The following is a 22239-nucleotide window of genomic DNA, read 5'->3' on the forward strand; positions in this document are numbered from 1 at the left end:
AACGCGTTTCGGAATCTGAAAACGCCCTAAAACGCTCGAAAATTGAAAATTAATTTTCGCTCTGAAGCGTTTCTAGGCTATATGCGTTACGTTAAGGGTAAGGGTACGCAAAACCGCAACACTGCAGTGAGTCTGCTCTGATAAACATATGAAAGCTATTTGATGTTCGCGGCAAGTAAAGTTGACCATGAAACTTGGTGACTGCACAACTTTCAGAACTTTACTTTCTTCTTGGATATCTTGGATTCGCTCGACAAAGCTTGGACAAATCAATGTCCCAATAAGTGTTACAGATTTGTCCCAAGCGAATGTTGTGCACAATTGTGTCGTATTAGGACAAAATTTGTCCCATCTGATTTAGAGTTATACAAGAAAAATGTTTTAAAATCAGGGTGATGCCTCCTACTTATTATTCGCCAATCATGAAAAAGGAGTTGACCTAACCCGTTTGGCTCCTAAGTTTTACTTGGATAAGGAAGTCGACAACTCGAATTGACCCCCTGTGAAGAATTTGACATTTCAAGACATTTGATTGGTGAGATGACTCCTTTTGTGTCGAAGGGAAGAACTTACCTCAAAATGACAGTGAAAAATTTGCGTTAACTCGACTTACCTCTTTTTTCGCTAGGTTTTATGGAGGACAAAATGAAAATCTAGAAGACGGAGAATCAACGTTGACATAACCGATGACTCGGTAGTTGTCGCTTTTTTTCGTTCCTGGACCGTGTAGCAGTCTGCCAGATTACTGAGTGACTCTTTAAGCTCACATTAGGGATCATCCAGATACTACGCACATCATTTGCGGCCACGAACAACGCCAAGTTCAGTCTCTGCAAGCTCTCTCAGCGCCTGGTGGGTAGGCAACATCTTGCCTGCAGTGCATACATGTAGTGCGGGGTGGCCTACCCTGGGTCTTGCAGGCGCCAAGCTCGTGTCATTTGCCGAATTAATCGGAGAGCAGCTTTTTCAAAGCAGAAGAGTTGGGCTAAAAACGGCCGTACTGTCTAGACAATCCCTTGATCGCTTAGCAAATTTTCAGCTACACAGAAAATAAAATGATTGTGCTGCCGCTGCACTTACAAAGCCTAAAACCAGTCCAAAAGCAATTGGCAAGGCTGCAAGCCCACTGCCCTGTCTTGCCACACACCAGCTTCATACCGTTTCCCGTAGCGCATCACTGGAAAAACAAAGGTTCTAGAAAACACCTGGTGCTACTGCACTAGTGCCTTTGAAAGGGCACTAAAATTGCCAAAAATAGCGCCTTTAGGGGCCAGTCACGCCCTTGCAAATGCACTAATTCACTAAAGCCTGTAAAAGGGCATTATATGGCACCTTTGTTTTTCCAGTGCATTCTTCTGACAGGGCCGAGAATTTTTAGCTCACTGAACAAATCGAAATTCGATGTTAATGTAACGGGCTACCATCCTCTTCCTCATGAAAGAGGTAACTGTTATTGGCGTTGCTAATCTCGTCCCTGCTGTTAGGCCTACAACCCTCCGCATCCTACCACAGGTCATTGGAGACCTGCGTTACATGACTATGACCTCCTAGCCGAGCAGCCCCCCACGCCCGTGCCAATTATACAGGTCTCGCCAAGCCCAGCTACGCCACACCCGCAGCACTCACTATGTAAATTGCTTACGAACAATAGGTCCGTAATGCAAACCAAAATCTTCGTAGCTTACGAAGGATTTTGAAGCGTTGTATTACGAACTAATTGTTCCTAAGCTTACGAAAAAATAGTTCGTGATGCAAACCGATTATTCGTAACAACCTGTCTAGCCTTATAAACAATAGTTTTGCAATACAATTTCTTTGCAATACAAAGAACGAAAATTGTTCGTAACATTGCAAACCATTTAGTTCGTAAGCTTTTTAGAGTGCGCACCTGCTGAGGCCCCTGGCCAGGCCACCTGGTATAGCCGTGAGGATGAGAATGCCTGCCCGATACAGACCGTGGTTAAACGGATTTCGTGTCACACGAAAGTGCTGTTAAGCTTGGTATAAAACGACTAAAAAAAAGGGACCTCGGAAAACGCTCTAGCCAAAATCAATCGAGGACCTTTTTCGTAAGCTGCCGGACTTTGACCTGGCCTATGGTTGTTCTTCTTCTCACGCTAAATATACTTCTATGGTTTTGCGTAAACGTTCCTGCTAGGTTAAACCGTTTTGGACAAGTGAGCAAAATGTGCGCAGAAATGATTTCGCACAAGATGAATTTACAATAGTTTTCAAATCAACGCAGAAATGTGTGCAAATATGTGATTGCTTAAATTTATACAAAGAAAAGATGCAAATATCCAGTGAGTGTGCTCTTTCGTGTTTTGTCTACTCACACCGCGCACTTTCGTAGTTATACTGTACCACCGTACCACCGCATGCACGAGTGCGAGCAGGGCTGCCTATCCTCGCTGCCCACGGCTCCTTACGGCCCCGAGCGATTAGGCGACCCGCGCGCGCCCGTACAGTACGACTACGAAAGTTCGCGGCGTTAGTCATCTACCTGGTATACCCTTATTTTTTATATCAAAGTAACTTATACCCTAATGTACTTTAAAATCAAAGTCAAACGATAAATTCACACCCAATTACATAAATTAGGCGCGGCGTTTGATGGGGGTGACGCAGCCCCCCCCTTTTTTTTCCTCCGGTCAGCCCTGCCTCAGGAGCTGCCTAAAAGGAAGGCAAAAATCCCGTCTGTAGGCAACCCACAGCCCCGCGCAGCCGTCGCTTTCGGGTGATTTCACTAGTTTCGCGGCTTCCTCGGGCCCACTTCACGCTCGGTTCGGCCAACTTGCCTATCTCGGATCCTCTTATCTCGGCAAATCTGCACAGAAAGTGGCGGTTTTACCAGGGGGAGGGGCGGGTCCCCCCGGTCCCGGTCAGTCCTAGACGCCTGAAAGTAGGCAACATGCGCTTGCATATAGGCAACCCGGATTAAAACCCCGCAAAGAGCGAGCTACGCGAGCTAGAACCCTTCTTCGACCGGTGAGAGGGGCGTCGGCGAGGGCGTCGGGGTAGGCCTTTAGCTCGCATAGCTCGGACTTTGCGGGGCTCTAAGCCGGATGGCATCGCCCATCCGGTCAGCGGAGCCTACCCCCTAACAGAGGTTCGTCACTGAGACCTCATTGTTTAGTACACTGAATCACGTCACAATGATTAGTGTGACTAGTGAGGAAATGGCGTCAACATCACGTCATTTTGACGCATTATTCGTGACGAATCGCTGTAACTTGAATAAAACCGCCCCTCTGCAGGTGGCCAATCACCCACTTATGCTAGCGTGAAACGCAAAGCGCAGCCCAGCGGAGTGGGGGTACGCGCTCCGACTTAACATTGGCACATATTTTGTATGACATCTTCTTCAAAAGGGTCACATCATCCGTACGGGAGAGTCCGAACGTATGACAAGCCCAGAAAATGCTTTTCAACACTCGTCAAAACCAAATATGCACCAAGATGAGGTTAGGGCACGTACCCCCACTCCGCGTTTTTCACTCTCGTACCTAGAACTATAGCTCGTACCTTGCGGAGAAGTCGCGAGAATGGAAAGACACTATCCTCTTGGGAAGGGAGGGCTAGCGTCTCGCTCGCCCACAGGTGAAGAAGGTTGACTCTTGACGACGACCTGCGACAGCGGGAGCGGAGTCGGTTGTCGGTTTGTTTACAGCACACGGGAGCTGTCAGGCGCAGCAGCCGAAGCGCGTAGAAAGTCGGTCCGGCTCGGCTCCGTCCGCGCCTCCTCGACGAACAGTGATTTCAGACAATCAAGAGACAATTCCCTAGAAAAGTTATTGCTATCCCGAGTAGCGCCTAGCGCTAGCGAAAAAAAGATAACACATTGATCAGCGCATTCCTCCGCACTTCTTAATCCCCCCCCTCCGCCACCCCTCACCCCCTCTGCTTCACTTTTCCATTTTCTGCGCAGGGTGCAGTTAGTTAAATTTCTCATCTTGACCATAATACGTCTTTGGAATTTTAACCTCGCCAACGTTGAAGCAGACAGCTGACAGTTAACTGAAAATTGCGAATTGCAAATTTCTATCGTATTTTTCTCTTACACACTCTGCATTTCCGTCGTCTATCAACAACCATGTTCAGAGGACTGGTACTGTGAATAATATTCTGTTGTCAAACGCGGACGAAAACGTTTGATTTAGTGCGTTTGCTGTCTTTTGAGTTCTGCCAGTCTTTCTCTTTCAATTCCAATGCTGTTTGCATTCTTTTAAAAACACTAGATAGCGCGTCGTGATTTTTTCTTGGAACTGATGGTTGTTTATGTATTTGCTGCAATTTGTCTTTCTTGTTCTGCAGCTGACCTTCGGTATTGGGGTGTACACCGGAATGTATCTTTCTCAGAATTATGATGTAAGTGACATCTTATTGTTCCAGCTTTTCTAGAGTTATAATCAAATCAGTATGAATGATTTTTTTATAAATGAAACGTTATTTTACTAGGTACCAAAAGTGGACGAACCAGAAAAATTACTACAGAAAATCAAAGACTTTGCTGATAGACACCGGAAAGATTAAATAGTGGTTGAATCATGTATGTTCACTTGCCGTTTGTATCATAATTATGGCGATCGCCTCCCCGACATTTGGAAACTTACTGTTTTCTTGTCACTCGTTCTGTCAAATTGTATATTTTGTTTTTTTTATTTAGAATGTGTGTTTGCGAACTGTGATAAGATGTTGATAATAATGAGGAGCTCTGTGAAGGGGAATGTTTGATTATTGCAATTATTAACATTATTTTCTTTCTCTTGTTTTGTGTTTCCAAACATTGGAGATAGAACGAGAGTTATGACCTGACTCACTTGCCACTGGTAGTTTTAATTTACCTTAATCCATAAGATCAGGAACCATTAATAAGTATACAAATAAATCTTGATAAGATCATGTGGGTAGTTTTTATTAACTTTTAAATAATAGACAAGTCATACATACACTATTCAGTCATATATGGATACTTTCATTTAATTGTAGATTTTGCAGTCAATCATACAAAAACTTTTGCAGAATCCTTGGGAAAAATAATAATAAAAAAAAAAAACAGCAATGAAAGAATTAACTGCACTATTGAATTATTAGCTGGAGTTGATATAAGACTTTAAAACAAATGCACCACAGAAAATAAGTGTCATAAATGGAAGTTGAACATAAATTATTACATACCTGGAAGTTGAGTGCAATAACAGAAAAAACAGTTACCAAATAAAAGTTCAAGATTAAGGCTGTATCAAATTGAGAGAAATTACAGATCTATGTTACTCAGGTTATTCCTGCATTCTGTTGTTTCAAAACTGTTTCAGTCAACATACTTTGCAATAAATGCGACTTCAGTGGAGTAATCAGGACCAAACAGCATAAACAACCTTCCTGATATAGATCTGTTAGTTATCTGTTATTTCTCTGAAGGCAATACAGCCTGAGTTCTAGAGTCAGAAAGTAAATACACATGTGGCCTATTATTCGTAGGCAAATAATTTTTGATAAAATATTCATAAGGGTTACAATGAAACTGTCTTACAAATGCTTTTTAATGATCAAGCTGCAAATGTTCTATTCCTGAAACCTCAATTTAAGTCAGTATAGAGACATACCACCACCTAAATTTTCTAGCCTGACAGGCGGGTCTATGAATGCCAACCAGTCTGAAGAATGGGATGGCAACAAACCCATGGATTGGCATTTATAAAGGGCTAGAAGCATACCCACTATGTTACCAAGAAAGTAGACAAGTTTCTGCATTATAGCATGATTTCCCTCTATCATTTTGAATGCTGTAAAGAATAATAACATTAAGGGTCATTGAAAATTATAAGCTGCAAAAATGAAATAAGGTGTTTGCGGTATTTGTTCTTAAGCTGCACTCTTTTTACTGAATTTGAAACCAAAGAGTATGGGTATGCGAGTTTTTTCTGTGACTCCCCTTTAAAAACTTGGGGTGCAGCTTAGAAATATGAACGTCTAAGAATGAGATAGACACGGTAATTCAAACTGTCAATAGATTTGTACTTACTACTCTGTAAAGTAAAGAGGGCCTTAAAGGGTCGAATTAACAACATGCCAACCATCATTATAGGGAATGGAGAAATAGAGTTGCCAGCCATGTACATTATGAAGAGGTTCATGGGGACCTGAAAAAGTGATACAAATATACTGTGATGTTGCTAAAAGAAATATAAAGCTAAGGTCAACCCCCGTAAAATAACATGCAACCTTATTACTGATAGATACAAATGTATACAGTGATAGTGAACCTACTTGTTTCAATGGCGCTAGAGCAAGTTCCCATGATTTCTTGATTATCAAGTGAGAGGGATCATTGTCTTTTGATGTTTCAGTATGCGCTTGACTGACAGCAGGATTGAAACCAGGAGGGAAAAGAGCATCATGATTTGTACTTCTTCTGCAAAGTCAGAATTTTTAAAAGTCTAGGCAGTTGATAGGAAATTAATGGCTACTTTCAAATCAAACAATTTAATAAAATAAAGAATATGGCTGTTCAGAACTCCTCACAGATGGTGATTGTGCCCAGTCAGAAAATGCTACACCTAGAAAACGTCTGAAGTTGGTCAAGGTCTAATTTTGGACCATATAGACGTCATAAAAAAGACCTTGGCCAAACGTAAATGTCTTCTAGAAGAAGTATTTCTGACGGGTTGATTTGAAGATAGAATTCAAGTAGAATGTGGATGCGGCTCTCATACCTGGCAGTGAAATCCAGAGCCCATTTGAACTTTTTAGCGTTTCCACGATTGGATGACATTTTTGGAAATGATGAAAGTACAACTACAAATAAGTGAAATTCAAACACTGGAGCCCACTGAGGGAATAAAAATGTAAGTAAGTTTTTGTGATTTGCTAATCGCTATGCATACGACTGACAACACAGTCAGTGTAGAGGTGGATTTACGATCACAGCGCAGCGGGCGTATCTCTAACACCACCCTGCTTCTTCATAAACTAATTGACGATGAGAGGTGGACGCGCCCGAGCTAGCGGTAGAACTGTGAGCTTGCAGCAACTTATTGCAGCGTTGCATCGAAAATCCACCTCAGCTCCTCACAGACCTCTCACAGGAACGTAAACAACCAGTGAAATGGACAGGGCCAAAGGGGAAACTTACAAGAAGTAATGACCAGAAGTATCGTTCGTGACAAATTTAAATATTGATCAACGTTAGTGAAACGAAAAGACGTCTCTGATAGATGTAGTTTGTAAACAAACTCAAACTAGTCACTAGTCTCTCTTTCTTTCTGCTACTGCTACTATACACACTCATGCTTATTTACACTCAACGTACTATGGGCACTCTTCACCCATGTACCAACCTGAATCAACAATCTACTCGCAGTCCTCGCCACATAGGACGTACCTGATGGCATGCCCTCCTCTCAGTCCCTCGGTACACACCAGATTTGACTGAATCGTGCCATAAATGCCTGGTGCACGTAAGTCTTGCCGAGGTTGGTTGGCTTCGTTGATTGTTTGCGAGTTCAAGTATGGAGTTGGTTCAAGTTCAAAACTCGCGGTCCAGCGCGTCCCCAAGTCGGGATTCTTCAAGTCGGCCCTACGGGCGCCAAATGTCTCGGACATCATAAAACTCATACAATTCGAAAGCTCGCTCCTTTCTCTGCGATTGCTCATCCCTGCTAAACCCCAAAATTTCCTACAGAATGGAGCTACGAGCTAAAGAGACGAGCCTTGGCCCGAAGCGACCAGCGCTGCGCCGCGGCCCGCCAACGAACGACTTGCCGGAGGATCGAAGGGGTAAGCTTTCGCTCCTTCCAGGTCCGGGCTCCAGGTAGCTCTAGCTCTGTACTTTACTGTGGGCCCACTCCAAATTTTCCTATCAAATTTTATACATTCTACCGTTTTGAAACATTTCGCATCCTTTAGTTGTTGTTTTGCGAATCGCAGAACTTCTGCTCTTCTCCCGCCGATGGTCGAATCTTTTAATTACTTTTGTGCTGGCGTTAACAAAAATATTTAATCCAGAAGAGAGGTTAAGTGGTCCGCGCAAATCCGCCAGTTTCTTCTGATATTTGTTTTCCCTGAAGTTTGTACAACTCTGTCTTTCAGTTTGCAAGACACGGTGCTCGGGAACTTTCTGCCCGTGAAGTTTGTCGCCTTCAGAGAGAGAGTCCGTTTTTTCCCCGCACAGTGTTGTCGCCTTCAGAATGGCGAAGTGGTGATCGGAAAATTGTACTGAGCAGCAGTTCAGTATGACACCACCTCTGTTTGTGAGTGAAACTGCCTGTGCCACATGCACCTGGATCGGTGGTACTCAAGATTCGGAAATCTCATTCGTTCCAAATAATAATGTCTGATAACAGTGGCATAACCTGCGAGTAGCAGACAGCATACGTTCCGCTCCCCTCCCCTCCCCTCCCGCTCTTCCCCCACTTCCCACTCCCCCACTCCAATCGGTGTTTCTCTGTGTTGGCGGCTATATGATTCAAAAGACCATGGATGTAAACAGTTGGTCAAGGCCTGCCAAGCTAGCCACATCTGGCTGGGCTTTAGTCATGGCAAAAGTGCCACATGTTGACGTACATGTGGAACAGGAGAATCTGTATGATGGGGCAGCTCAGGTCATCGCCTCCATCAGGCCCAAATGGAAGTTGAGTGACGTGAAATACAAGGTAAGTTTCTGCTTGTCTTTTTGTTTAGATTTACTAGAAAACTGCTGCGCTTTATCTTGTGTCAATTGTATACCTTTATCATGGATACTAACTATTACTGCTCGGGTGTCAAGTTAAGGGAAATCCCAGACCTTACGACCACACTCATGGTCGCCAAGCAGTGTAACATTTAAACCAACTCAAGGGTACTTAGATAGGCAAATTTCTCTGGCCACTGAGAGCTACAAATGATCTCGATAAAGTGTCAAGTTACCAAACCCCTCAAAAAAGTCATGCGTGCAAGCTTATTCTTTTTTATACTCCGTTTTTTTGGGGGGGTTGTTTTTTTTTCTTTCCAAAGCAATTTGCATTTAAAACACTCTGATCTAATTACTCATATCACATCACTACTTGTACGCTCGGGTAAAGTGTTGACACAAGTGGCTATCAGCCGATTGGTGGCAGGATTGATTAACTTGTCGGGGTATGCGGGCCAGCCGGCCGTGCTTCGGCGTGCGTTATGCTTTAGCGTTACTATCACCGGGCGCCGCCACGCCACGCCACGCCCCGTCCCGCCACGCCCCGTGGGGAAGTGCCAGCGCCAGCGCCCGAGTCGTGACCCACTTATCAATGCGCCAGGCGAATTATCAGCCGCGGGTGTTTCGGAGTTCATTGAACACGATGGCGAGGCGGGGAGTCGGGTGCAACGCAGAGAAATGTCAATCTCTCTCTTTCTCTCTGTGTCAACATCCTCGACGCACCTCTTCTCTAGCCATTGTTCTCGCCGCGACGATGGAACGGGTTTAATCTGCCCCGGTGTTCTTCCACCCGCGTGAGCCTCGGCGCAGCAGCGGGCAGCCGAGCGGGGAAGACCAAAGCACGAACGGCCCCGGCGACGTGCCAAACACCTTGGGGGGGGGGGCAGAGAGTACTAGGGCTGTGCGGTGATTGGATTTTGAAAACGGTGACGGTGTTTCGAATCACCGCTGGTTCTTCCGGTGATCGGTGACCACTTTTGCACCGGTGATTTTGATAAAACCGGTGACTTTTTCAACACCGGTAAATTTGTAATCACCGGTAATTTAAAAATCACCGATTATTTTCTCTATGAAGCCTATAAAAAATATCCTTTACCAGTTAAAGAACAAAGTCAACGGAAATTCGGGGTTTTATTCTTGATTTTGTCTGTTTTAAATAGAAAGGTATTTTTAATATATACTTCTAGAACATAATCATGCTAGAACAAAAAAAGCAATTAGTCGGATAAGTGCGGATAAAGTGATCGGTGATTAACCGGTGTTGAGTGCCTAACCGGTGAACAATAACGAACCGGTGATTTTTAGAAATCGGTAAACCGGTGATTTCAAAAACGAGATTCGGTGATGCGGTGTTTGAAATCACCGAAAAAATCACCGATAAACCGGTTCACCGCACAGCCCTAGAGAGTACGTCCGTTTTCCTCGGATCTATTCGGCTAATGACGCGGGTGTTGCCTAGCTAGCTCGGCGCCTGCGAGACTCGACATAGGCCACCCCGCAGTACACGCGTGCTCTGGAGGCAAGGTGTTGATGTTGCCTACCTGGCGGGCGCTGTGAGAGCTTGCATAATGCATGCCGATCGAACTTGGCAGGCCCGCCACCACACGGCGAATGATGAGGCCAGGTGAGACATGACGCACTCACTTCTATGGGGCTCGGTCGCGCCGAGTCGTGTCTTTGCGGCGTCCACTCTACTTTTCTGACAAGTTTTGTCTGTGCGGTGCTTTCGAAAGGGGTGTGGGTTGTTGTTGTTGTTTTTCAGTTGACGTGCTTGCCCGCCCCTCCTTTCCCCCTTTTGCTAGTGGATGGGATGGGAGTCAAAGTGAAATGACTGATTTCCTGCTAGGGAAGGACCCCCCCCTCCCCCTGCGTTCTCGTTTTCAGCGACACTGTCAGCCAAGTCGCTTTCGTGGTCACGTAATAAACATCGGATGAAACATTTTGCCAACATTTGGCTGAACTAGAGACTGGACGCTTTTTGATTTCTGCGTCGGAAAAGCAGTGTTTCCCTGGCTAGCTTGCCCGCGCGCATCTTAGTGAGAAATTTGTTTGGACATCGTTTCGACATCGTTTCTCACGTCCTTACGACATAAAAGTGGGCATGAAGTCAACGGCTTTTCGACATTTGGTGTCGTTTCGACGTTCAACTGCCGAAAAGCCGTTGACTTCATGTCCACTTATATGTGGTAACGACGTGAAAAACAATAATGTCAAAACTATGCCATTGGAAATATTTTTCACTGTGACTCTCCACTCCGACCTTGTCGGACACGCGTTAAAAGTTGTGCTGCTGCAGACACCTTTTACGTATTGTCACGCGACAAAATTGCCACTACGCTGACACTTTGACGTCCACGGGTGTTTCAGCTTTTCACGGATGGCATAACCAACAAGCTGATCCACTGCTCCGTTCCGGACGATGTGCTCCTCATCAGGGTGTACGGCAAGAACACGGACCTGCTGATCGACCGCGGCGCCGAGGTGAGCGAGTTGGCAAGACAACGTTACACCTCTGGGTATGACCAAGCCCAGCCAGAAATGCATCGACGTTTATCAACGTAAACGTCGAATCAACGTTGATTGACCAATATATGGTCCAAATTTCTACGTTCTATCAACTTAGACGTCGATTCAACGTTGAGTCAACTTTCAATTTCTGGCTGGGAAGGGTCCCTCACTTTTGTCGATCACTGTACACAACGAAATTCCATCTTATTCTCAGCCACCTTTATTCAATTCCAGTCGTTTTTTGGTCATTTTTAATCATTGTTTCAGATTTTTAGCAGATGGTACCTTAAAACCCCTTAGACTTAACAAAATAAAGAATATATTAAGTATCTTTAAGGTGTCCGTTAGCTTTTACTCCCGATACGGCAAGAGAACCAAGCGGAGACCGGAGAACAATTTCTTTGGCGCTGGGGGAACCGTGACCGTGTGCCTGAGTGAGTGTCGCGCCAGGCCCCAGGCCCCTTACCTTCCTGTCTAACAATACTGCGCCAGTCAGACCCCTTCCCCTCCCAACAATACTGGGCCACCGGCCGCTAATTTGCCACCCGGCCCGCCCCCTATCGCTCCTCCTCTACGCCGCTAAGTCCACCAAATTGCAAGATTGCAACAGACTGCAAGTAACAAGCAGCCATAAACAAATGACAGCTAAATATGAGAGAATATTAGAACACAAACCGGTCCTTAGATTTGTATCATCTGCTTTACAAGGTCGATTTTCGATTGAGATTTTTTTTTTTTCAGCGATGACGCAGTCAATTTTAATCAAGTCTCGGTCATTATTCCAATTTATTTCAGTCACCGTTAGTCATCGTTCATCAATTTTTGGTCATTCGGTTATTTTGATTTTATCTATTTCTGTTTACTAACGGTACTTACACGGAAGTTCGAAGTGCGGTACCTCTCTGGTATGACGCGTGCTGCATCCTCGTGACATTTGACTTTGCGCAGACCCGCAACATCAAGCTGCTGGAGCGCGCGCGCCTCGCGCCCCGCCTCTTCGCCACCTTCAACAACGGCCTGGCGTACGAGTTCGCCCCGGGCGCCACGCTGGACGCGGCCTCGGTGCGCGACCCCGCCGTGTTCCCGCTGGTGGCGCGGCGCGTGGCGCAGCTGCACGCGCTCAGCCCCGAGGAGGACCTGCTCATCCAGCCGCACCAGCTGCGCCCCGTCCTCTGGGACATCCTCGACAAGTACCTGTCCCTGCTGAGGGACGGCGCCAAGGCCGGCGCCCAGGAGCATAGGTCGGTCCTCATTCTTGTTTTAATGTAGGGGACCATCCATAAAGTACGTCCGTCAATCGCCCTTTCGAACCTCTCAAGTTCAGACTATGCTATGTCCCATAGCGCCTGCTGGGTAGGCAACATCGTGCCTGCTGTGCAGGCGTGTACTGCGGGGTGGCCTACTCCGAGGCTCGCAGGCGCCGAGCTCCCGTATTTTGTCGAAGGAATCTGAGAAAAACGGACGTACTTTCTGGACGATCCCTAACACGAACATTTTAAAATGACCCAAATCTTAAAGAGTGTTTTGTTTTCCTTTTTTATTTTCTTTACTTTTATTTTATTTTAATTTTGAGAAATGTTTAAAATTCTGTGACAATATTTGAATTTTCTGCTTCTAGATTTTCACAAGATTTTGGAGGACTAGAACGTCTTGAGTCAGAAATACGAGACCTTCAGAATCAGCTGTCACCTTTGGGCAGCCCTCTGGTCATGTGCCACAACGACTTACTGCTTGCCAATGTCATTTTGAGTCCAAACCGTTCAAACGTTGTGTTCATCGATTACGAATATGCAGGTCTTAATTACCAAGCATTTGACATTGGTAATCACTTTGCTGAGTTTGCAGGTACGTTGAAATGTCTTGCAAATATTCCTTGAATTTTATTCACGGGTCAGGTTTTGTGATTTTTATAAATATTTGTGACTAGGTGTTGCCACTGTTGATTACACATTATATCCTGATAAAGATCTTCAAACAAAGTGGTTGGAAATATATTTGGAAGAATACAACAAGTTACAAGTAGGAAATAACACTTCCACTAAAGTAAATCGGAAAGATGTGGAACAGCTCTACGTTCAAGTTAATAAATTTGCTCTAGCTTCACACCTTATGTGGGGTTTATGGGCATTGGTACAATCCGAGCATTCAGCTATTAAGTTTGATTTTTACGAGTAAGTTTTCAGAATATATATTTTTACATCTTGTATTTAATTACTATCTATTAAAGACTAACTTCATATAAACTATCTGTTTTTATATTTCTGCAGATATGCTACTATTAGGCTAAAAGAATACTTTGCCAAGAAGAGCTTATTTCTCTCACTGGAGATAAGTAGCTGATCCAATAAACAAGCACCAGTGAGTATAGCAAATATTGGAGCTCATCTACATTCAAGCTCTCTCGTAGTCAATAGTAGACTCCTTAGATAGGGTAGCCAAACTCAAGTAGGTAAATCAAATTTTTACTAGGTATTTCAATGCAGTTGGGATTTTAATCGAACAACCAGTGTCATATTTTTATTGTTTTTAAACGTGTTTTAAAAGCAGCTGCATAACATGCAGTAAGGTTTTTAAAGTCCTTTTTCTCTTTGGGATTTTAAATGATAATGTATTGCTACATTGTACTGTAAAATGCAAGTCACTTTACTGTTCTACATTCCCAGTGTAAGTAGACTACAGCACCTTCTCGCTAAAGTGATCAATGTGGATGTAAAATTTTCCCTTTAATTGACCTTTAGAGGGATTCTCTTTATACCCATGTGTACACCTTGGGTGAGCGTGTAATTGTGATATATTTACAAAACGTCAAAGCTCCATTCCTTCATGTATTCTATCTGTGTTAATGTAAGTGTTTGTGGGAAAGTTATTTTTCCTTGTGGTTAGTTCATAGGTCTTCCACTAAGTTTACTGGAATGGTAAAATAATTTTACATATTCACTATTTCAGCACCCATTAAAAATTTTAAATGACATCTATGCTTTTCCTAAAATTGACACACATTTGACTGACTATTGCCATTCCTATGAATCAAGCATCTTCTTTAGTTTTTTTTTCTTTTTTTTTTACTTCTCATCCACACATTGTTTCTTCTTAAAAGAGGAACTTTTCTCAACCTGTCTGGGAAATATTCCAAAGCTATTCTGTAAGTGTTAAAAGCCTGTCTTAAACAGCATAATATAAAATTTATGCTCTGTTATAACTTTACTCCCTAGGTTTATGCAGGAAGTGCAAACTTTATTTACTTGTTGTTTGTTTTTGTTGTTTTACTGAATGATCAGGATTGACCAATATTATTTCCATGTTATTTCTTTATAGTTGCAAAGTATAGTTCACTTTGTACTTCCTACAGCACCTATGGTTAGATTCCTGTAAAATTTATTGGTCTTCCCATATTATTTGTAGTAGTCATCGATGCAAGTATTGTGGTGTTCCGGTATTGGAAATAGTGAAATTTGGTTTGTGGGGCATATCATGGACATTTGTGTATTTCTTTTATTCTGTTACATTCCAAACAAAGGAAGTTAAGGATTACTGCTATTTACTTGAGTCATTTTTATTAGTGAGACAGACATAGAGGTGGTATGGTAGTTTCCTCTATTGGTAAATGAAACCAGTGTCTAAAACTCTGTGATAATCTATTGTATTTCTTCACGTACTCACATTCTATTCTTTATTGATTATTGACTTTACCGTGCGTTGCAGCAATTTTAGAAACGTACTAGTGTTTTTATAGTCCACCCTGCTAGGTACAAGGAGACAACACGGACCATATTATGAATCATAAAATGTTTCTCTTTAACCTTCCTCTTAAATGCTTTCAGTTTATTCCTTGAAGAGTTATATTGGAATTTCTATGACTTGTGTCATACATTTTCAAGCAATGTATTCTTATGCTTTATCCCAATTGTATGTTTTCTGTGAATTCCATAAATGGTTTGTTTAATTATTTGAATCTAAATAAAATTAATTGTGTTTGATGAATTTTTGGCATGGTCATAGTGATTTTGTAAAATTGTGTTTGTCCTATTTATTTTATTGGTAGTAAAAGTATTGCACCCCTGAAAGTTCTTTGTCTCATTTTGTGAGCAAATCTATGTTCTTGTTTCTATTTTGACAAACTTTGCACCTAATAAACTTGAGAGAAATAAATGACCAAAAAATTGAATTTTTGTATTTCCCGCCCTCAAGTCTACATAGGCGGTCCCATTCCTCCCCTTTGTGTTGTTGTGTTGTGTCACAGTTAGTCACAGGTTTTCGTCTGCTAATTATTTCTTGTGGCACGGCTCGAAAAACCACAAAAATATTTTCTGGTCATCAGTTACGATTTATTTATGATTTCTCCTGTAATGAAATCGGGTGAAGTAATGCAAAAGACATAGGGTTTGTGAGACCATATTGTGAAGAGACCCGAGAGGTTGCAATTGCGTAGAATTATGAGTGTTTTGGGGAGGTTAGTTACAGCTGCAGCCGGATTAGGTGGTTTAGGCGGTTTAGGGATTCTGTACTCTTCCTCTGGGGCAGGTGACAACAATAGAATTGTACATGCTGCACAGATTATAGGAGAGCGAGTTTGTGCCGAAAAAAGTAAAAGCTTTTCAGTCTTGAAAGATGTACCCCGAGAGCAGCTGTCAGTTGCAAAGTGGGACTACAACTGGGACAGGTGGGTTAATGACTAAATGTTTCTGAATGTTCATACCAAAACCGCTTTTTTACTCTTTGGTGTTTATAACAATTGATTGAATCTTTAGAAGAGACCCATCTCACATGGTAGAAGCTTCTAAGGGAGGTGAGGACGACGAGCGCTTCAAGATGGAAGTGCAGTTGAAGAAACCTAAAGTAACTCGACACCTATTCCTAATCCGTCATGGACAGTACAATTTAGATGGAAAAACAGATAAGGAAAGATATTTAACAGAAAAAGGTAGGTTGAACCCTGATATTTTATTTAATCCCTACTAGCTTTGATTACTAGCAACAATGTTTTTGCAGGTGTTGAGCAGGCAAAGACCACCGGTAGAAGGCTTGTCGAGTTAAACCATCCATATCAGTTGATGGTTCGCTCAACTATGACACGAGCTCTGCAGACAGGCGAAGAAATTCTTGCCCAGATGAAGCCAGGATCTCTACCTTTCAGAGATGACAGCATGTTAATGGAAGGTGCACCATGCCCTCCAGAACCACCAAGCTTTTGCTATTCACCTGAAAGCCATGTTAGTAGATATTCATAGAGTTAACTGAGTTTTACTGATACCATGAAGGCTCATCTCTCGACTATAAGTTATAATGCCTTCAACCAATAGGTAACATTATTTTTTCTTCCTTCTTAGGAATATTTTCAAGATGGTTCTCGAATTGAAGCAGCTTTTCGAAATTATGTACACAGAGCTGACTACAGGCAAACCAAAGATTCTTATGAAATATTAGTGTGTCATGGAAATGTCATCCGTTACTTTGTGTGCAGGTACAGTTTTAGTTTTTTGGTTCTTCAAACTATTACAATAATTGATGAAATGGCGAGTTTTTAATTTAAGTTAAAACTGCACTTTCTCTCAACACAGGGCCCTCCAGCTTCCCCCTGAAGCTTGGTTGCGTATTAATCTAAGCCATGCAAGTATTACTTGGCTCAGCATTATGCCAAGTGGATGTGTCTCCCTTCGATCCTTAGGTGACACAGGGCACATGCCACCAAATCTAATCACCTGAAGATTGCAGAAAGACTTCTGAGCAGAACTGAGTCAATAAGTATTTAAGACCATTCAAGACGATTATAAATCTCTATCAAGTTGCTTGATCTCCTTATGTGTGTGATTTCTCTATTACTATTACTATGGTTATTTAATTGATATTGTGAGTTTTACAGTTTTTTCCAAGTTAAATACAACATAGGCAAAACTGATATGTGTTTCCCCTGTTTGTGCCTGTAACATTTTGACAATAAAACAGATAGAACGAAGTGTCAGTCACCATTGCTGAAATTTGGTAACCCACTTATCTCAACATTCAACATCTTACAAAAGCTACATGGATGGCTATTAGTTTATTGGAGAGCCCATAGGTGAACACTTTCCGAAATAGAGGTTTCTTTTCCGGTCTCTACCACGAATTTTTGAGGAAAAACAAAATGGTTGGAGGGAATTCTTGCCGAATCAGTAAGGCAGTTAAAACGAAGCGGGCAAATAAAATGCCCCTGATGCAGGGCGCCGTAACGTAAAGTAACGCATAAAGAAATGCTGACCAACAAAAATTACCTTTCCACTTTTCCGGCGTTTAGGAAGCGTTTTCAGCATTTGAAACACGTTTTTGTATGGACAACTGGGACGTGTGGGCGACACAAACAAGGGATCGTCCAGAAAGTCCGTCCGTTTTTCTCAGATTCCTTCGACAAAATACGGGAGCTCGGCGCCTGCGAGCCTCGGGGTAGGCCACCCCGCAGTACACGCCTGCACAGCAGGCAGGATGTTGCCTACACAACAGGCGCTATTGGTCCCAGCATAGTCTGAACTTGGGAGGTTCGAAAGGGCGATTGACGGACGTACTTTATGGATGGTCCCCAAACAATCTCTTGCCCGACGCTGCTCGGACGCCCTGGGCCCCGGGGCAGGCCGCTTTTATTTACACAGCTGCTCGGCGGGTTGGCCTACCCGGGCGCTGCTGGGGGCCGTCTCCAGTGAGAAATGGGAACGTGGATTCAATTAACATCGAATCGAAGTCGAAATATCAAAAAGATATGGATTCGGAGGACAAAATGACGTTTTTGGCTCGACTCGATACTCGTCTATGCCCACGACATCGACATAGTAAAGAGAAAGCCGAAAGTGTTTGAAACAAGGAGCAGAGAAAACACTAAATTAATTTGGTATTAAAAATACCAGGTGGCTGATTAACCCCGCGCACTTCTGTAGTTAGACTGTACCGCACGCACGCGGGCGGGTTGCGTACTCGCCCGGCCCGTAAGGCACCGTGGACAGGGGCGATAGGCAAGCCCGCCCGCATTCCTGCATGCGGTACAGTCTAATTAGAGAAGTGCGAGGGGTTAATCAGCCACCTGGTATATTCTCGTTCTTTATTTCTTTCCCTAATTGGTGTATGAAATTCATACATTTTGCCTACACGGCATGGCATATTGAAACGTGTCACAATGAGGGAAGGGGGGAAGACCACACACGTCTCCTTGCACCTCACCTGTTTTCTAAGATTTTAGTGGCCCACCGTTGGCTCGAATTGGCTGAGGACGATTATATAGGTCACCGTCGACGCGAAACCCTGAAGCACAATGCAGTGATGATAACAGCCGGTAACAAAACATAGCTATGGTGCGTCACTGATCAATTTTGTGAATTCGTTCTCGTTTTGAGTTTTACCGCTTTCATGGTCGCCAAGTCGTAGTGTATCAGGCCAAAAATCCCAGGGCGGTTGTCCTGCCTCCGTATTTGCTGAGCAAAGCCCTGAAGCTGTCGGATCAGAGAGCGGAAGAGTATAACTGAACGACTTGAGAATCTCCCGGCGGTAGTTTGACTGTCGCGACTTACCTCCAGCTTTGTTTTAGTGCAGAGTTGAGGGTTGGAGACCAAGAAGCCCCGCAAAACGCAATACATTCGTCCGTGCTGACAACAAAAGATAGGGCGTCGTTTAAACACGCGCGCGCTCTCTCGTATGTGTGGCCGTGTGTGGCTACATTTCACAGAATTACGCTCTTACGTGGTCACTCAACTTCTGGCCCAAGACGCACATCCCGCAGAACACCGTGAGCTCGAAGACGCCCCACACATACAGCCACGGGTTCAGCAGGGGATTCGGTTGAACATAGCCGACTTCAGCCGCCAGTAGTCGAAGATGCGAGGCGCCGAGGTAGAGGCACACCACGGCCTCCATGAGGACGTGGGCGAGGCAGCTGAGGTAGCACCAGCCGAGCGCCGAGTTGTGGTGCAGCACCATGTCGTGCAGGAACTGCTGTCGCACCCGCAGCTCACGGAGCAGCCCGACGTGCGCCGCGGGGGACTTGTTCGCCTCCGCCTCCGAGACCCACCCCCTCACGTGACTGCTCCCGTCGGTGGCGAGGCCCACGTGCAAGGCGGTGATGAGAAGCTGCATGATCCCGACGAAAATCATCGCCGTGGTCGGTGCGAAGTCTCCCAGTACGTGGGACAACATGTGCGTCAGCGATGCGGACAGGACGTACGTCGAGGCGGCGGTCATGACCACGAGGCCGATCATGTAGGCCGGCCCGACTATGGCCACGGCCATGGCCCCCGGAACCGGGGGCCGGCCGACTCGGCTGTAGAGCAGCATGCACTCGGTGGAGAGACACACGTCCTCGCAGCGCACCAGCAGCACAACCTATAAGGCGCCCCAGTGAGAAATCGAAGGTAACGATATATCGAAACGGTATGGAAATGACTTCGCCGATGTTTTCGCATATGGGACGTCATTTCGATAAAGTTGCGGTGATTTACCTAAATCGCACACTTTGGGTCTACAACGTCACACGACGAACAACACAGACCGGCGCGACTGTTTTTCGCTAACCTGCGAGACCACCGACGTGACGAGCTTGACGCCCATGTCGTAGAGGATCAGCAGCATGTTGTAGTCGATCTTGCCCGCGTCCTCGTGACTGGCCTTCAGTTCCAGGATGGCCTGGACGTTGTGGAAGGTCCTGACCGCGAGCACCAGGCAGCCGTACCAGCGGAGGACGGGCGACGGCCGCGGGGGCCAGCCGCTGGTGCAGTTCATCCCGGACGCGGAGAGCAGCGCGAGCATCGCGCGCCACTGCCGCGCCCAGTGGCGCGCCCAGCCCGGAGGGGCCGGAGGGGACGGAGGGGACGGGCGCTTGTGCTCTGCGGCGGGCAGGACGTCCATGACTACTACGAGCTACGAGCGCTCGCCCGAGCACTCGCCTCACCAGAGCGACGATCGATAATCCATTAAGGACGATTAAAAGAGATGTGCGCCCCTTCAGAGGCACCTACTTTCCTCTCCCCGGCTTTTCGCATATGGGACGTCATTTCGATAAAGTTGCGGTGATGTACCGAAATCGCTCGATTCTGTCGTTAAAGGGTTCAAAGCTACACTGTTAAAAATCCTGTACCAAAGTACAGAAAAAGTACAGGATGCCGTACAGGATAAGGTACAGGACACCCATACTTTATTACTGTAGTGCCCATAAGGCTCCATGTTAAAAATTCCTGTACTCTGTACTCAAAACACCGTACTTAGCAAGTGCAGGAAGACCGTGAAACAAGTTGACCAATAAAGTACTGTTCAACTCCTGTGCTTTTTTCAAACAGTGTAAGGTACTTTGGGATCGTCCGGAAAGTACGCAAGCTTTTTTCAGATGCATCCTGTAAATTACGGTAGCTTTGGCGCCTGCAAGACTCGTAATAGGCCAGCCCGCAGTACACGTAAGCACTGCAGGCAAGATGCTGCCTACCTATCAGGCGCTATGCGAGCTTAAGGCTGAACTTGTACCGGATGTGTAACTGTGATTACGCAGCAGTGTTGAGGGATTGCATACTCAATATGGCCGCAGGGCCCATGGCCCACTACGGGTATAAAGAGTGGGCAAACCCGCAACACTGCTGCGTAGTGCGTATTCACAGTTACACCCGGTACTTGCTAGAAGATCATTCTTATCCAAGAGCCACGTGGACTCCTGCCGACAGTAAAATATCAAATATTGGGGAACGCTATTGATAAGTATACTAAGGCCCTTAAAAACCCGACCCGTCGATACCGGGGCAACCCGGGTAGGAACCGGGTCAACGGGTTTTCCCGGGTACCCGGGGTACCTGGGTAAACCCGGTGGATTCGCGCCTGCGAGTAGGCAATTTCACATGCTCGTATGTCAAATTGCCTAGCTATAGGCGCGGGGCAGCCGGGTAATACGCCGAGTACCCGCGAAAACCCGTCTACCCGGGAAAACCCGTCGACACGATTCCTACCCGGTTGCCCGGGTAAGCGGGTTTTTCAGGAGACTGGTCGTGGCTCACAAATAAAGGTTAGTCACAAGAGAAATCTATCGACGTCTTCGTCGTCTCGACGACGAACTCGACTAATTTTGTCGAAAATCTGTAACTGTAAGAGATAAACCCGTAATCTAAGGGTATACTTTAGGGCTCTTATTTGTACCCTGGTACCCGAAAACCCGTCTACCCGGGAAAACCCATCGACACGATTCCTACCCGGTTGCCCGGGTAAGCGGGTTTTTCGGGTACCAGGGTACAAATAAGAGCCCTAAAGTATACCCTTAGATTACGGGTTTATCTCTTACAGTTACAGATTTTCGACAAAATTAGTGGAGTTCGTCGTCGAGACGACGAAGACGTCGATAGATTTCTCTTGTGACTAACCTTTATTTGTGAGCCACGACCAGTCTCCTGAAAATTTTCTCACTGTGGAGGCCTCCCGGGGTAACGCAAGGGTACGTTGGGTGGCACGAAGCCCCCGCACTGAGGATGGCGGGCCGCCGTCTTCACAGAGCTGCTCGGCGGGTTTGCCTACCCCGCGCGCAGCAGGCGACGCCACGTGGAACACCGTCAAATATATTCGCCTTACCATGTCGCGCTCAACAGCTGGGGCCCAAGGCACAGGCATACAACGGCCTCCATGAAGCGCCGTGCGCGAGGCAGTAGAGGAAGACCGACCGAACGCCGAGTTGTGCTGCAGCGCACCCGCAGCCCCCGGGGGTTATCAAAATGGGCATCCGCCGACCGACCTTTTCCGAAAATGTGCGTGTCACTCACTTTGAACACGTTTTTTGAGCTCTCGTGAAGTCGGTCGGTCGGTTGGTCGACCGGTCGGCCGATCGATGCTTATTGTGATAACCCCTCAACGCGCAGCAGACGCTATCGTTAGCGTTGCCTCGTGGGACGACCACTGTGGGGACACCTCGGACCGAAAAACCTTCCAGTCACCTTTGAACTCGGTTCGATAAAGTGAAACCTGGCGCGGGGAAGGGCTTAGAAATGTTACTCTGGCAGCGGCTATCGTTCGAATTTCGAAATTCTTTTTGCGGTATGGTGTATTCCTTATACAAAATTAATTTTGTGTTCCATATCCCC

At 45.3% G+C, this 22239-nt stretch overlaps 5 protein-coding genes and 1 long non-coding RNA gene across 6 annotated transcripts in view; 3 read left to right on the top strand and 3 right to left on the bottom strand.

Annotated features, from left to right (window-relative positions):
* The window catches only part of LOC113202327 (uncharacterized), a 14978-nt gene extending 11111 nt beyond the window's left edge, over window positions 1-3867 (bottom strand). The window contains exon 1 of the mRNA XM_052275344.1: window positions 3526-3867. The gene's annotated coding sequence lies outside the window, so the exon portion shown is untranslated. The remainder of the gene's footprint in view (window positions 1-3525) is intronic.
* Window positions 3868-3879: 12 nt separating this feature from the next.
* LOC127751587 (uncharacterized) lies at window positions 3880-4552 on the top strand. Its single transcript, XR_008012172.1, has 3 exons — window positions 3880-4159; window positions 4315-4368; window positions 4459-4552. It is a non-coding gene; the product is annotated as an uncharacterized LOC127751587 (long non-coding RNA).
* Window positions 4553-4888: 336 nt separating this feature from the next.
* Window positions 4889-7303, bottom strand: LOC113202330 (ER membrane protein complex subunit 4-like). Its single transcript, XM_026416505.2, has 5 exons — window positions 7136-7303; window positions 6717-6832; window positions 6271-6415; window positions 6026-6143; window positions 4889-5786 (listed from the first exon to the last, which is right to left on the bottom strand). Exons 2-5 carry the CDS (start codon window positions 6773-6775, stop codon window positions 5590-5592), a joined length of 519 nt encoding a protein of 172 aa, XP_026272290.1. The 5' UTR covers window positions 6776-6832; window positions 7136-7303; the 3' UTR covers window positions 4889-5589.
* Window positions 7304-7848: 545 nt separating this feature from the next.
* Window positions 7849-15344, top strand: LOC113202328 (ethanolamine kinase 1). Its single transcript, XM_026416502.2, has 6 exons — window positions 7849-8654; window positions 11039-11152; window positions 12128-12420; window positions 12798-13024; window positions 13107-13350; window positions 13447-15344. Exons 1-6 carry the CDS (start codon window positions 8463-8465, stop codon window positions 13517-13519), a joined length of 1143 nt encoding a protein of 380 aa, XP_026272287.1. The 5' UTR covers window positions 7849-8462; the 3' UTR covers window positions 13520-15344.
* A 100-nt stretch (window positions 15345-15444) lies between these two features.
* LOC113202329 (serine/threonine-protein phosphatase PGAM5, mitochondrial) lies at window positions 15445-17138 on the top strand. Its single transcript, XM_026416504.2, has 5 exons — window positions 15445-15839; window positions 15928-16100; window positions 16169-16389; window positions 16507-16640; window positions 16738-17138. Exons 1-5 carry the CDS (start codon window positions 15613-15615, stop codon window positions 16880-16882), a joined length of 900 nt encoding a protein of 299 aa, XP_026272289.1. The 5' UTR covers window positions 15445-15612; the 3' UTR covers window positions 16883-17138.
* Window positions 17139-17890: 752 nt separating this feature from the next.
* LOC113202265 (uncharacterized) lies at window positions 17891-22209 on the bottom strand. The gene is made up of 5 exons (XM_026416397.2): window positions 19706-22209; window positions 18878-19516; window positions 18709-18783; window positions 18541-18630; window positions 17891-18442 (listed from the first exon to the last, which is right to left on the bottom strand). Exons 1-5 carry the CDS (start codon window positions 20036-20038, stop codon window positions 18377-18379), a joined length of 1203 nt encoding a protein of 400 aa, XP_026272182.2. The 5' UTR covers window positions 20039-22209; the 3' UTR covers window positions 17891-18376.
* Between the last annotated feature and the right edge of the window lie 30 nt (window positions 22210-22239).

Source organism: Frankliniella occidentalis, unplaced genomic scaffold (assembly GCF_000697945.3).
Source record: "Frankliniella occidentalis isolate FOCC.00 unplaced genomic scaffold, Focc_3.1 Scaffold581, whole genome shotgun sequence".
Classification (NCBI taxonomy): Eukaryota; Metazoa; Arthropoda; class Insecta; order Thysanoptera; family Thripidae; genus Frankliniella; species Frankliniella occidentalis.